General features: G+C 35.7%; 1 protein-coding gene across 1 annotated transcript; it reads left to right on the forward strand.

Moving 5' to 3' along the window:
- The first annotated feature begins 1,500 nt into the window (after positions 1-1,500).
- On the forward strand, positions 1,501-16,130 carry LOC135833051 (uncharacterized). Its single transcript, XM_065346662.1, has 4 exons — positions 1,501-1,606; positions 1,745-2,082; positions 13,805-14,134; positions 15,385-16,130. The coding sequence occupies exons 1-4, from the start codon at positions 1,546-1,548 to the stop codon at positions 15,928-15,930; spliced, it is 1,275 nt and encodes a 424-aa protein (XP_065202734.1). The 5' UTR covers positions 1,501-1,545; the 3' UTR covers positions 15,931-16,130.
- Positions 16,131-16,470: the final 340 nt, after the last annotated feature.

Below are 16,470 nucleotides of genomic sequence, written 5' to 3' on the forward strand. Positions count from 1 at the left end.
CCTCCTTTCAGGAAGTTCAATTTTGGTTCAAAAGGTGATTAATTCAAAAGATTAAAGATTTCAAAATCGGAATCAGTCCCATGAGTAATGAAATTCGATTATTAGAGTTGAACATGATCAGAATCATTATCAGCACCCTCGAAAACCTACACTACAATATGTACATTACAATTTTCAAAATTTCAGGCCCCAAGGCTCGATTTAGATTTTAAGGTCAAACTAGTTTCAGAATCAGAATGAGCATCATCTAAAACTTATATTTCGATGCTCTCATTGTATTTTTACAAAAATGTCTGGGTACAAAGCCTCTGTTCAGCAAGCTTTATTTTGGTTCAAGAGATAAAATGGGTTTCAAAATCAGAATCAGTGGTAAGGCTTCGAAAAAACTGTAACTTTTCGATATCCCAGAATTCGAGTAAAACAGCTAAAAGTTACCTATCGAGTTATTTTTTTTAGGTTTTAGAAACTGGCAACAATGACCGAAAAATTGGCACCACGCGTTCCAAAATATTTCGCCAGTTTCAGAAAATGATATTTTTCCGTGTGTGAGCTTGATTAATGTGAAATATTTCAGACGAAAAAATTTTCATAGCACGAATTTAGGTACCCCAAAAATAAGCGACTTACAAATTTTCAACCTCTCGGTAGAACCTCTATAGGTGGTCTTAGATTTTATACTATCTTTCGGAGGCTGAGTCATTTTCCCGAAAACAGACTGGGAAGAATTGGGAGCAGAAATAACCACATTATGTTTCAAAAATGTCCTCTGTTTGAGGACCAATACCTCTCCTCCGAGACCACCTCCGTAACGAAATTTTTTTCTGAATGACTTTCAAATCAATATAAAGGAGGTCCACTGAATTTGGTTCAAATCCATCAAACTTTTTTTTCGATCCATCCTAATCTATCGTGAGCATCACTGTTTTTGATACGTAGTTTGATTTGTTCTTCACTTTTGTCCTCCTTTTGTGAGTCAGTACCTTGAAAATGCTGAGGAAAATATGAAGTATAAGAATACCTCCCAAAAGTACATACACACTTGTAGGATTTCTCTCACAAATTTCAATTTGACAATGTGTGGGGAGAGGAAGGATTCAAGTCCTCCTAGAAATTAGGATTCATTTTTGGTCTCGATTTTGATGAAATTAATTCAAAAAGTGGTACCTATACAATAAAAATTCTATTCAGCCGGAGAGCCCCAAAAAGTCGCATAAAATGTAATCGGGACACCCTCCATCAATTTAAGAATAATTTTCTCAAAATCCGTTCCTACTCGTAAGATAAAAATTCATATTTTTTCGCAAAAACGAATCTACACCGAGTTCGCATTTTGAAAAACACGTCGCCAGAATTTGAGAAAAATATGTAATACGTAAGTTTACCCTCTAACATCTGGCATTATCAATACACGCGCAATGTTTTTCTAATGTTTACCTACGACACGCGAAACATACTTAGCAGATGAATAATACAAGCACCATTCGCAACGAAGAACCGCATTTCATAAGAAACTTTCGTGAAGGTAGTGTCGAGCAAAAGCAAAAAATGAACTTTTTTCTTCCACACATCTGCATTTTTGTAATTTTATATAAAAGTGTATCCGTAGGTAAGTAAGAATTTTCCACGATCACTTAATTGTAAAAACTGAACTCACCGATACCTACTTAATTATTAATTACTTCAGTCTATCCTACCAGTATGTTCAGCTGCAACTTAATTCTGAATTTTTCACTGCCCACAACAGATGCTCAAAACCAGTTCCACCCGTTTTTATTACACTACTCCCACACCACCTCGTATCACTTTCCACTGGATAAAATTCCATCAATAAGTGATGCAAATATGAGACCATTCTGCCCTGCTGAAACAGATCAAGATAAAAGTAATTTGAATACACTTTCTGCAACTTTCCCTCTAGCGAAGTATTGTCTATTTTGGAAAAGAATTCCAAGAAATCAGCAGCCAGAACATTGCACAGCGCAACCTAAACCCGGGCTTGAATTACAGTACAGCGGTATAAACTTTGAAAGATCTACATGCGGACCGTCGCCAGCGCACAAACAATACGGAATAGGATTTTACGTATGTGCATACATATAACCAGTACATACATATGTAATGTAGATGTACCATTCATTCTAGATATTCGTAGCAGGGTTGTTATACCATACCATGGTATGTACCGCGGTAACCTGGTACCTATACTAAAAAAAATTGTGATACTGGGATTGGTACACGGTACTGGTAAAACTTAATTGTGGTATCGGGATTGGTACCTATATGGTATTGGTACCTATTATTGAATTGTGGTATTGGGGATTGGTACATGGTATCTGTATAGATAAGTAGTGGTGTATTGGTATTGGTATTTGGTATTTGGTATTCGGTACCTATAATTTCGGTATTGGTATTGATATTTGGTATTTTGGTACCCTCATTATACAACTTGGTACGCGGTATTGGTACACTGGGAAACATCCAATTTTTCCCAGTACATGGTACATATTGGTATACCGGGAAGCAGGGTTGTTATACCGGTATTACCCGATACCAAAATACCGGGGATTTGTCCCGGTATTGGGGCGGTATTCCCAATACCGGGAGTTACCGATGGGAACTGGTATGTCTTCCTGGTATACCAATACCATATACCGGGAACAATTGGATTTTTCCCAGTTTACCAATACCGCATACCAAGTTCTGTAATGAGAGTACCAAATACCGAGTACCAATACCAATGGCAAAATCATAGATACCAAATACCGAATACCAATACCAACGTGGGGAACATGAATACCAAGTACCCAATACCACATACCAATACCAGAAACTCATTATGGTATCCCCATTACCAAATACCGGTATCAGATATTAACTGCTGCATACCAATACCGCGTAATTTACCGGTATTTTACCGGTATCCGTAATGTAATGTTCAAAAAAAATTTTTTTTTGATATTTTGGAATTTTTGAAGGGTGTATGGTGCTGGCGGGGCTTGTATTTCACTTGAGAGAGGATAAAAGACAATATAAGATTTTAAAGTAGATTTTGTACTAATTGTTTCATAAAAATGCAGGTAAAATTATTGCTAAAGATGCTATAGTGAGAATTTTCAACAAAAAAATTGGTTTGCAAACAAAAGGTGCTTCTATTTGTACATTTTTTTTGAATTTTCGTCATCTAGAGGATCCCTCCCCACCCCAATTCACTGATTTTTGAAGAAAAAAAAATATTTGCCTCACTATTACCGGACCGGATACCCAAAAACTGGGGATTTGCCGCGGTATTGGGATGGTATTCCCAATACCAGGAGATACCAGTAAAAAATGGTTCATCTTCCCGGTATACCAATACCATGTACCGGGAAAAATTGGATGTTTCCCAGTGTACCAATACCGGATACCAAGATCTATGATGAGGGTACCAAATACCAAATACCAATACCAACACCAAAATCATAGATTAGTCAGGTCTCAATTTCACAAAAAAAAGCTCCCGCTCGCTATTCATGTTGAAAGCAATTTTATGATTGATTCTTGTTCTACACACTAGAGCGAATAAATTTAGCTTGTATGCCTATTTTTCCCCCTCCCCCTTTTCCGAGGGTCCACCCCCCAACATTTGAAATTCGTGTATCTCCTAATCTATGGGTCGTACAAAAAAAATTATTGAACAAAAATTGTTCCTTGACATCAGATCTACAATTTGAGCTCATCAAAATTTGTTTTGGAGCAACCCTTCCCCCTCAAATTTCGTAAATACCCCTCCAGAAAACATCAATTTTACGTTTTTCACATTTTTAATGAAAAGTTTCAAAGTTGAAGAAAAGTCTGTAATATCTAACATAAATTGTTCAGAATTTAATTTATTTTCCAACGAATTATATTACGAGCATTTTTCCATCCCCCCCGCTGCTATGGTGGACCCACCTCCCCCCTTGGTTACAAATACCAGACAACTAGGGAAACAATCCAACGCAAGTTGTTTCGGGTTGAAATTTGCATGGTAGGTGGGTATCATCGAAAGACTTACGCGTGGAAAATTTCAGACCCCCCGGACCCCTCTCTTTTTGAGAAACCTCCCCTTTTCTGAAATTACAATAACAATAATTTTCTCAACTCCATGTGAACCGATTTTTTCAATGTTTTAGTATGTTGTAGACATTCATAAGTGGTATCCCCATAAAAATTTTCAACCCCCAACCCCCTCCCCTCATAATTACTCCTCAAAATGGCGTTTTTTTGCTTTTTATTAATGAAAATTGGTATACACAATTTTTTAAACACAATTTTCGGATGTATTTTTGACCTCTAGATATCATTTTATTCAGGAGGTTCGATTCATATGAACACGACGCCAATATTATACAAGTAGCCGTATTTCAAGAATAGTGAAAATTGAGGGGGGCTGAGGCCCTGGAGGGGCTGTATGAGTGTAAAACAAAATCTGACGCAATATTTGTGCTCAGGGGATTCGAATCATATGAAAACAATACTAATATCACCAAAATAATTGTTTTCAAAAATGGTAAAATTTGTGGTGGGGGGTCTGGGGGGTCTGGAGGGGGTTAGATGAATGTAGCAGAAAATCTGACGTCATATTCGTACTCAGCGGTATCGAATCATGCGAAAACGACACTCTACTCATTAATGGTTATTTTCACCCAAAACTCTCATTTTCAGAAAAGGGGAGGTTTCTCAAAAAGGGAGGGGTCTGGGGGTCTGAAACTTTCCACGCGTAAGTCTTTCGATGGTACCCACCTACCATACAAATTTCAACCTGAAACAACTTGCGTTGGATTGTTTCCCTTGTTGTCTGGTATTTGTAACCAAGGGGGGTGGTGGGTCCACCATAGCAGCGGGGGGGATGGGAAAATGCTCGTAATATAATTCGTTGGAAAATAAATTCAATTCTGAACAATTTATGTTAGATATTACAGACTTTTCTTCAACTTTGAAACTTTTCATTAAAAATGTGAAAAACGTAAAATTGATGTTTTCTGGAGGGGTATTTACGAAATTTGAGGGGGAAGGGTTGCTCCAAAACAAATTTTGATGAACTCAAATTGTAGATCTGATGTCAAGGAACAATTTTTGTTCAATAATTTTTTTTGTACGACCCATAGATTAGGAGATACACGAATTTCAAATGTTGGGGGGTGGACCCTCGGAAAAGGGGGAGGGGGAAAAATAGGCATACAAGCTAAATTTATTCGCTCTAGTGTGTAGAACAAGAATCAATCATAAAATTGCTTTCAACATGAATAGCGAGCGGATATGCAATTGAGACCTGACTAGATACCGAATACCAAATACCAGTACCAATACCACTATTGATCTATACCGATACCATATACCAATCCCCAATACCACAATTCAACAATACCAATACCATATACCGATCCCAATACCACAATTAAATTTTACCGATACCATGTACCAATCCCAGTACCACAATTTTTTTTTGGTATACCAGTTTACCGCGGTACATACCATGGTACGGTATAACAACCCTGCCGGGAAGATGAACCATTTTTTTACTGGTATACCCTGGTATTGGGAAACCATCCCAATACCGCGGCAAATCCCCAGTTTTTAAGTATCCGGACCGGTAATAGTGTGGCAAATAATTTTTTATTCTTAAAAAATTAGTGACTTGGGGTGGGGAGGTATCCTCTAGGTCACAAAAATTCAATAAAAAGTACAAATAGGGGCACCTTTTGTTTGCAAACCAATTTTTTTTTTGAAAATTGTCACTCTAGCAGTCTCTAACAATATCTTTACCTGCATTTTTATGAATTAATTAGTACAAAATCTACCTAAAAATCTTGTATTGTCTTTTATCCTCTCCCCTGTGAAATACAAGCTCCGCCAACACCATAAACCCTTCACAAATTCCAAAATATCAAAAAAAAATTTTTTTGAACATTGCATTACAGATACTGGTACAATACCGAGAAAATTATGCGGTATTAGTATGCAGCAGTTAATATCTGATACCGGTATTTGGTAATGGTTATCCCATATTGAGTTTCTGGTATTGATATGTGGTATTGGGTACTTGGTATTCATGTTCCCTGCATTGGTATTGGTATTTGGTATTCGGTATCTATGATTTTGGCATTGATATTGGTACTTGGTACAGGGTGTTTACCGTAAGGGTATCACATTTTATTTCTTAATTGCGTGGCAACTCAGACACCTACAACGCTCAAACCTGAACCATTCGAAAGTCAAAACGTCACACTTCTTGGTGATGAGAATTTTTACATGAAATGATCAAGCCTTAAAGATGTCGAAGTGGAATGAAATTCATAGCATACAGAGTGACGCAATAGTCAGTATTCCGATTTTCACGTTTAGTTTTTTGTAAATAAATCAAAAACTAAGCATCCTAGAAAAAAACTAATGACATTATGTCGATTGGAAATTCAATTCTCTACAATTTTCTTCGACTTCATTTTTCCGTAGAGTGCTTTTTTCCGCCTCCAGGCCGATTTTTATGAAACGCAGTTTGCAAATTTTTCAAAACTTCATTTTTCCGTAGAGTGCTTTTTTCCGCCTCCAGACCGATTTTTATGAAACGCAGTTTGTAAATTTTTGAAATTTTTGAAAAATTTGCAAACTGCGTTTCATAAAAATCGGCCTGGAGGCGGAAAAAAGCACTCTACGGAAAAATGAAGTCGAGGAAAATTGTAGAGAATTAAATTTCCAATCGATATAATGTCATTAGTTTTTTTCTAGGATGCTTAGTTTTTGATTTATTCACGAAAAACTTTGGAATACTGACATTTGCGCCACTCTGTATTGTAAAAAGTTTGGTATTAGCACACATGAAGATGTTCCTACGCAAGTTACAGTGAGAAAGTGGATCGGAAATTTTCGAAGTGGTCATAGCCAAACTCCTTCAAAGAAATGAAACAGGAAGAATAATGTAAGAACAGCAGAAAACATCGAACAGGTGAAAAAAGTCGACGTGTTTTCGAAAACTTTAGAGAACGGTTGGAATCTTGTAGCGATAATAATGGCTCTCAGATGTTTGATATTATTTTTTTTAAGCATAAGAATAAAAATGTGTAGTTTTTAGAATATTTTGCCGAAAACCGCGATTAAATAAACGATAATTTGTAGGAGTAGTTATTAATTGAAATGTGATACCCTTAGGGTAAACACCCTGTATTTGGTACCCTCATTAGAGAACTTGGTATGTGGTATTGGTAAACTGGGAAGAATCCAATTTTTCCCGGTATATGGTATTGGTATACTGGGAAGACATACCAGTTCCCATCAGTAACTGCTGGTATTAGAAATACAGCCCCAATACCAGGACATTTTGGTATCCGGTAATACCGGTATAACAACCCTGTAATCGTAGCTAGAGCTACCAAGTACCAACAGTGTACCAACACCGCTATTCTTGGAGTGAGAGGAATTTGTAAACAGCTTTGTGAGTCTATAATTCCTGCAACTGAGACTACCTGCAAAAATTCAAAAATATGTACGTTGTTTGATTAGTTTTTATCAAATTTTTAGGTTACAGTTAAGGTTATTCATTTTTTCAGGTTACGATTATTGATGATCATTTTTTTCGGTTAATGGTTAAGATTAAGGTTACAGTTTTTGGTGGTACTTTTTCCAGTTGAGCTTAAAATTTTGGTTATTGGTTAAAATTACAGTTACAAAATTTCCAAAACTTCTCTCTAAGTTTGAAATTTTGAAGTTTGAAAATTGAAAAACTGGTAACATTTGAATTCAAAAGGGTACCCCCGGATAAGATAGGCAAAATGCCCTTAACCTCGGATTTCGATGAAACTCACAGGGTATGTTTAGTACCCCCAAAAAATAATTTTGAGCCCATAACCCGCTCCCCACCCCACCCCCCTTAAGCAGGGGGGCCAAAAAACGCGTTTTTCAGGGTAAAAATTCTACATCAGCGAGTAATTGAGATAAATTTATTCTGTAAACGAATATAGTTAGAGGATACATGGGGGTACCTCCCTGAATTTTTTCAGAATTTTTCATCGCATGGGGGGGAGAAGGAGGGACAAAAGAAAACTTTAAATCGACATTACTCCGAAACGAAAAAACATACCAAAACGATTTTTTCTTCAAATATGTATTTTTAGGTCTACTTTCTATAGAAATCATCACCCAGCCATTTGGAGTGGTGGGTCAAGCTCAAAAGTTCAAAAAACTCTCAAAAAACCACGTTTTTTACGTTTTTCTCCAAAAATATGGACAAATGGCCGAAATCGAAGGGAACCAAGTTGTTCAGCGTGAAATTTTACCTCAGAATTGTGTAATTGAAAATTCATTTATACCGCGTGATCGTAAAACTACACGCGCAGAAGTATTTGTGCTTATATCAAGATAGCTAAAAGGGTATTACTGGGTGAAATAGATGAAATGTCCCTGTCCTCAGATTTCTGAAACTTTGATGAAACATCGTTGGTACCTTTAAAAAAATGTTGCAGCCAAAAAAAATTCCCCCACCCCACCTCCCTTGCTCACATTAGCGAAAAAACGTTTTTTGGGGGGAGGGATCATGCTGCAACGAGTTTTGAAAAAAAAAATGTTTTGAATTCAGTCAAAATATATGGAGGAGACAGTATAATGAAAGTACGTACATATTCGAGATTCTGCGTTGATCTATGCCTTTTAGAGTCCTACTGAGCGATTAAAAATTTGCAAATCGTTTTTTTTGGGGGGGGGGTATTAGTATTTGGTGTTTTGAAAATATTTTCTTCGCAAATTTTTCGCTTGAAAGATATATTTTTGAAACTGAGGAAATATTTTGGAACGCAGTGACGCCAAAAATTCGAGAAAATTGCAAAAAATTCCTAACTTGTGGGTAATTTTTCGAAATTGGCAATAACATAAAAATAATAGTAGGTATAGAATGGACGCAGAATCTCAAATAATTTCATTTGGAACTGGGTCGTCATTTTTCTCAAAACAAATTGGGTACAGGGGCTACACAATACGGTTTTTTCTAAAATACCCCCAACTTTGAGGGCCTATGTTTTCCATTTAGGGGCACTTCTACAGCTAGAATTTTTCTGTACAACTTTCAACTCAAAATTACGGTTTTTGCTGTAATTGATAAAAATTCAGTTTTTTCCCCATTGTTATTTCGCGATCCACCCAATCTACTAGGTAGGTATACTTATTGTGTTTTCAATGTACTTGGTAGGTAACTCACATGAAAATTTAATGGTCGACACCAAAAAGGAACCTTTCTGATAGTTTTGAGTTAGATACAATGTACTTGAAAAATACTTGTAATTCAAGAAAATCTTGATTAAGAAGTTACATGGCGTTAATTGCGCTATAATGAAGCATTTTTCACAAAAAATCTAATTTTTGGACAACCCCTCTTCACAATGTGACCGTTAGGAGGATCCAACTGCAAATCAAGCTTCATATTCGTGTTCAGCGAGTTCGATTCATATGATAACGATACCCATAATTATTTTCAATCTACTTTCGCACCAAAATTTGTGAGAGGGGGTGCCTATGGCCCCAAAATTAGAGTTTCAAGATGTTAGTTGGTTTTCTATCGTTTTTGGAGGCCAGAATGCAAAAATACAGATCGCTTTTTTCTGATGGTGCCGTGACCCAAAAAACACAATTTTGAGTGTATTTTGAGTTTTTGAAGATGACCCACCTGGAGGGAAAATTTGAAAAAAAAATACCAATTATAGTACTCATGCTGATATATTTTTGAAAAAAAAAATTCATGTGCTTGAATTAGATTTGAAGATACGGCAGTTTCAAATTTTCTTTTGTCAATATCTTCCCCCTGGGGAGCCAACAATTTTTGAAAAAATTTAGGTTGCTAGAATCATATCTTCTTCAAGTGCATATTTTGAGTGAATACAGATTTTTTTTCAAAACTCGTTGCAGCATGATCCCTCCCCCCAAAAAACGTTTTTTCGCTAATGTGAGCAAGGGAGGTGGGGTGGGGGATTTTTTTTTGGCTGCAACATTTTTTTTAAAGGTACCCAACGATGTTTCATCAAAGTTTCAGAAATCTGAGGACAGGGGCATTTCATCTATTTTACCCAGTAATACCCTTTTAGCTATCTTGATATAAGCACAAATACTTCTGCGCGTGTAGTTTTACGATCACGCGGTATAAATGAATTTTCAATTACACAATTCTGAGGTAAAATTTCACGCTGAACAACTTGGTTCCCTTCGATTTCGGCCATTTGTCCATATTTTTGGAGAAAAACGTAAAAAACGTGGTTTTTTGAGAGTTTTTTGAACTTTTGAGCTTGACCCACCACTCCAAATGGCTGGGTGATGATTTCTATAGAAAGTAGACCTAAAAATACATATTTGACGAAAAAATCGTTTTGGTATGTTTTTTCGTTTCGGAGTAATGTCGATTTAAAGTTTTCTTTTGTCCCTCCTTCTCCCCCCCATGCGATGAAAAATTCTGAAAAAATTCAGGGAGGTACCCCCATGTATCCTCTAACTATATTCGTTTACAGAATAAATTTATCTCAATTACTCGCTGATGTAGAATTTTTACCCTGAAAAACGCGTTTTTTGGCCCCCCTGCTTAAGGGGGGTGGGGTGGGGAGCGGGTTATGGGCTCAAAATTATTTTTTGGGGGTACTAAACATACCCTGTGAGTTTCATCGAAATCCGAGGTTAAGGGCATTTTGCCTATCTTATCCGGGGGTACCCTTTAATAATTTTACTAAGAAACAATTATTTATCATCTCTTATCATTAAAATATCATTTAAGATCGAGCTTTAATAGTTTAATGGCTAATAATAATAAGTATGATGCAACTATAGTTTCAAATTTTTTAAACTTTCTATTCACGCTTTTTTATTTTATCTTTTGATTATTTTTTTGATTAAAATTTCAAATCACTGCAAATCACATTGAAAAAAACCACAGATAAAAAGAAATGAAAAAACAGCACTTTTCAATTTTTTAAAATTTTGTAACCAGGTTTGTTTCCAAAAATTTTTTGATCAAGGTTATGGTTATGGTTCTGGTTCATTTTGATTTCAGAAAATGGTTTTGGTTACAGTTATGGTTAGTGATATTTCAAAAAAAAAAAAAGGTTTTTTGGTTACAGTTAATTTTTTTCCAGTCATTACCGGTTATTTTGCAGTTACGGTTAATGGTTAAAAACCAGTTAACAAGCCTGCCAGAAACGCAGAAGTTGCGCCAGCTCTTTTGTCAAAAAATGGGGTACCGCAATTTTGAGCAAACATTTTTCAACTTTAAATCAGTCGTTAAAATTGTATGAACACTTCCTACCTATCGATGCATTATGTTGGCGAGTTGTTCAACCAATCGTCTTGAACTATAGCCCATACTGCATTGACATTAACCCTTTGGAGGTTCTCTAGGTTTTCGGGTTAGAAAATTGAAGTGCCTTAATGAGTGTGATAGGGTACCTCGCCCAATTGGCCAAACCACAAAAAAGTCGAGCTTTTGATGAAAAGTTTTATAGGAAAATGAAAGTTTCCAAAAAACACAAATGTGACATTTCCTAAAAAAAAATTGAATGTATGCAGAATTTTTTTTGAAAAAATGAACCAAAAACATGTGTCAAAAACATTGAACAAAAGCACTCTTTCAAAAAATGAAATAAAAATTGAATTGGAAAAAAATAAAAAAACAAGGTTGAAAAAAAGTCATCTGGCAGTTCACAAATTCAGCGAGAATCAAATCTTGTTGGCAAAAATGCCTTTGTTTAAAGCATGAAGAGAAGAAAAATCTATGTCGCTAAGAGAGGATTTTTTATCAAGTCATAAAATCTTTTAGGAAATTGAGCCGAAATATGGGACAAAATTTAGCGAAATTGCGAGCTTTCTCGCAGGAGGTAACTAATTATAAAAACATTTTCGCCTTTATTCACGAGATGTAGCATAGAATTTTCTTTCATTTTGGGAAAAAATGAGTATTTTATCACTTATTGGAGTATAGGAATATGAAGATGAAGATGAAGAGAAATGGTGAAAATACTAAATAAAAATCCAAATTCATCTACGAGTTCAGTCTTTCATTTCGTTTACGCTGTGGATTTGTGTTTTTGTTCACTATTTCTGTTCATCTTCATCTTCATATTCCTATACTCCAATAAGTGATAAAATACTCATTTTTTCCCAAAATGAAAGAAAATTCTATGCTACATCTCGTGAATAAAGGCGAAAATGTTTTTATAATTAGTTACCTCCTGCGAGAAAGCTCGCAATTTCGCTAAATTTTGTCCCATATTTCGGCTCAATTTCCTAAAAGATTTTATGACTTGATAAAAAATCCTCTCTTAGCGACATAGATTTTTCTTCTCTTCATGCTTTAAACAAAGGCATTTTTGCCAACAAGATTTGATTCTCGCTGAATTTGTGAACTGCCAGATGACTTTTTTTCAACCTTGTTTTTTTATTTTTTTCCAATTCAATTTTTATTTCATTTTTTGAAAGAGTGCTTTTGTTCAATGTTTTTGACACATGTTTTTGGTTCATTTTTTCAAAAAAAATTCTGCATACATTCAATTTTTTTTTAGGAAATGTCACATTTGTGTTTTTTGGAAACTTTCATTTTCCTATAAAACTTTTCATCAAAAGCTCGACTTTTTTGTGGTTTGGCCAATTGGGCGAGGTACCCTATCACACTCATTAAGGCACTTCAATTTTCTAACCCGAAAACCTAGAGAACCTCCAAAGGGTTAATCTCCATTCGCGCAGTTGGAGGTCCACCGCCATGTGGAATAAGCTCGGCTGATTTCCAACCATCTGAAAAGCTCCTATGCTAACAAAAAATTGTTCTTTCACTAATACATTCCTTCTTGTAAGCCGCTTTTATCATTTGGATAGTTTTGGGAGCAGTTTTTCCCAAACAAACATAAAAAATCTGACGCATTCCGCGTCAGGCATGGTAAAAATTTGGAGGTGAAAAACATACTTACATACACGCTTTACATAAACAAGTATGATTCGGCTCCTAGACCAGTACAAACAGATTAAGGTTGCTTTGGATGCAGAATTGAATGCACTATCCGATACAACAATCAGGTTTTACCCTAGGTAGTGTTAACACCAAAATGGTATTTTATCCTACTAGTAAAATAAAGTGATTTTTGACGATTTTTGAGGTTTATTTCCCGAGCAAAGCGAGGGAAGTAATTAAAAATCGCCGAAAATCACTTTATTTGACTAGTTGAATAACATATTTTATCCAAACGTGTGAAGAAAACGCGCATTTGATCACTCGAGCGACTAGCGAGAGTGAATAAAGTAGTGTTTTATTCTACTAGTAGGATAAAAATTCTTACTGACAGTAGTACAGGGGTGAGCTGAAGTCAGGATGCGCTACCTATCAAAAATTACACATGAGTTAGAAACCAGTATTCTGTGTGGTGTGGTGGTTTGCTGGGCAACTTTGGTGTTGGGTGGAAGTTTCTGTATACAATTGTAGAACCAATGTGAAGGGTTTGATCCGGTTTTAGTGCGTTTACATTGTGACCATGGCAGAAAATGACAGATTCAAGTTCAAGAGTTTTTTTGTCATTTTTTTCATCTTTTGCAAATTTGCACCCTGACTTTTGCTCACCCCCGTATTTGAATGCCCAAAAAAAAATTTTTGTCAATTTGATTGTCACCTGAAGCCCTATTATATAGGCGAGATCAGAAACCAGCTACTTACTGATACCAAACTTCTAATCAGTTTTTTGCAGTTTTTCCCGAAATGGTGAACTTCTGGGTTTGACTCTAACATACTCATTTGTATAATAATGTTTAACTATCAGATGCTCGTATTTACTATGCATAGTTTTGCGGGAAATCGAAGCTGTTGGAAGATTTTCGGGAAAAACCAAATAAACCAGATTTGGTCGCAAGATTTCAACAAGTTTTAGATTTAAATGCATCAGGCCTCAATGTATTCCCTCAATTCCATAAACTTTATGATCTTTGCATCGATACATCGAATGGAAAAACCATTTGGACAAAACACGATATCATGACCCCTGGGATGTTTACCGATAATGAAGAAAAATTACAACGTGAATCAGGAGGAGATACAGAAATCATTACTGATCCAATACTGTTCGAAGCGAATACTTTTACCAATTTGAAGCAGAAATTCCACGCACAAAATGAGGTAGGAATCAGAAAAAGTACCTACTTAATTCTTTTCTAGAATAAAAATAAAATTATAAGGTAAAGTGGGTGAAGATGCCACATCACAAAAATGTCTATGGCAACACTGGGTCGCGAAAATGATGTAATCACATGGGCTGCTACCAGCCATCTTCCGCTTCCGTTTTGCCGATGAAGTCAAAGTAATAGAGGTACTAAACAATGTTGAAAGAATAGTGCAAGAACGGAACAAAATTTTAAAGAACAGAGCATTTTCTAAAGAACAAGAACAAAAATGAAATTCAAATTTTTTCATGAACAAGAACAAAACGGCGAAACAAATTTTTAATAGAACGAGAGCAAGAACGCAAAAAATTTAACTGTTCTTTGTTCTTTACCGATTCTTTGTTCTTCATTCTTGTTCTTTCATTTTTTTTCTTGCGCCATTGTCATTGCTTTGAATTTCTATGGAAATTTATGCAGAAAATTTGTTATAATTTGTGAGAAAATCAAGAAAATGTGTTTAATTTTTTACAAAATATTGATATAAGTGTCTTGTGGTTTTTGGACTCAATATGACGTATGTTACGCTATGAGTTTGGTGTTGACTGTGCGGCATCTACACCTATTCCACACGTTTTTCAACTCATACCAACTCATAACCACGAACATATTCGTGATTATGAGTAGGTATGAGTTGAAAAAATTACAGAGGTTAAAAAGTGGAAGATGGCCGACATATGGAAGAAATTGGAAAAGACAAAAAGAGAAAATTTCAATCTGCTAAACGCATTACAGAAATTGCGGCATCTCCCCCCCCCCCCCCCCGGGCGATGGCTAAAATTTATCATCTCGTTATTTTAAAAATTTCTCAGTAGCTAGCTAACAAAACAAAAAACTAGTCATGCCAAGTTGTACATGGATAATTAGAGAACAATTGGTAAACATTTCACCTTCCTTGAATCATTTGTGACAAAATGACAGCGTTTTTCCAAGGGGTGTGGCATCTTCACCCACTTTACCTTCACAAACAATTGAAGCATACATTTCCAAACTGCACTAAGTTCAAAAAAATATTGATAAGAAATTCATGGTACTTAGTACAGTTTGGTAATGTAGAAATGGCCCAAATTGGCTGATTTTTTGATATGTTATATAGACAAGACCTTTGAGCACAACATATCAAAAAAACAGCCATTTTAGGCCACAACTTTATGCTAGATGGCCGTGCAACCTTAGAAATCTTGAAAATGATCTTTTAAATGGTGCTAGGAATCATTCAAAATGACCGAAAGTTTTATGGTACCGAGAGAACACATGGCACTGAGAGTATGGAGAAATGCTGTAAATCATTTCATCAACGTGGCTCCTCTATGGGACAACCTTAAAAAATTGATGATCACTGTTAATCAAGCGATTAAAAAAATAGCCCTTCAATTGCACACAAATGGTCAGAAATTAACTATTTACACCAAGGCAATTGATTTTAAAGACAAAGATCAAGCAACAATCCAAGTTAATAGTCAATTTTCCAGTACTGTATGGTATAAGTTACTTTACGATGAAATAAGTAAGACTGCAGCGTTGATAGTTTTGCATAACACGCCAGACATGCCTCCAAAAATTAAAGTATGTGAAATAGAAATGACCTGTGATGTAAAGAAATGGTATGAAAAAAAACAAGATGATGAAGAAGGCATTTCTGATGAGGTTTTTGAGTACGTTTATTGCTGCTATCCTACTGCTTCAGAGACTCTAAAATTATTTGATTTTGGGCGCTTGATAAGTGGGCCACTAAACATTGATGACTTCTTTTAAATATCTGTAGACAATGTAATTGCAATAAAAGAAATTATTCAAAACTTTGTAAAAATGATGTAAAAAAAAACAAGCAAAATATACGTTGCCAAAGCAGCTTATGATTATGAAATGGTCCAAATAAAATTATTCAAGTACCTACTTTTAAATATAAGTTGAATGTAAACAATAAACATGCTCAATATTTTTTCATAAAAACAGTTTCCATAATTCGATTTCTTATTTTTATTTTCCAAGTTTCTCAAATCTCAAGTCTCAATAAGTAAGTATAGTATACATATGTAGTTAACACGAGGTGCCTGTAGGTAGTGTTGGAAGAGACCATTACATTTCCCTAGAATTATATGGACATTAATTTAGCAACGGCTCTAAGTCTCCATCAGGCTGATCCTCATCTGCCAAGGCAGCCGGACAGGGTGCTAAGAATACGCGGAGTCAAAACAAGGTGGAACAACATCAACATGGTCGCATTGGCGAGTTCACTATCACCAGGAGCGCTATACTGTCGCATGTTGATTATGGGATGTGAAGTTATCACAC

Source organism: Planococcus citri, chromosome 1, assembly GCF_950023065.1.
Source record: "Planococcus citri chromosome 1, ihPlaCitr1.1, whole genome shotgun sequence".
NCBI lineage: Eukaryota > Metazoa > Arthropoda > Insecta > Hemiptera > Pseudococcidae > Planococcus > Planococcus citri.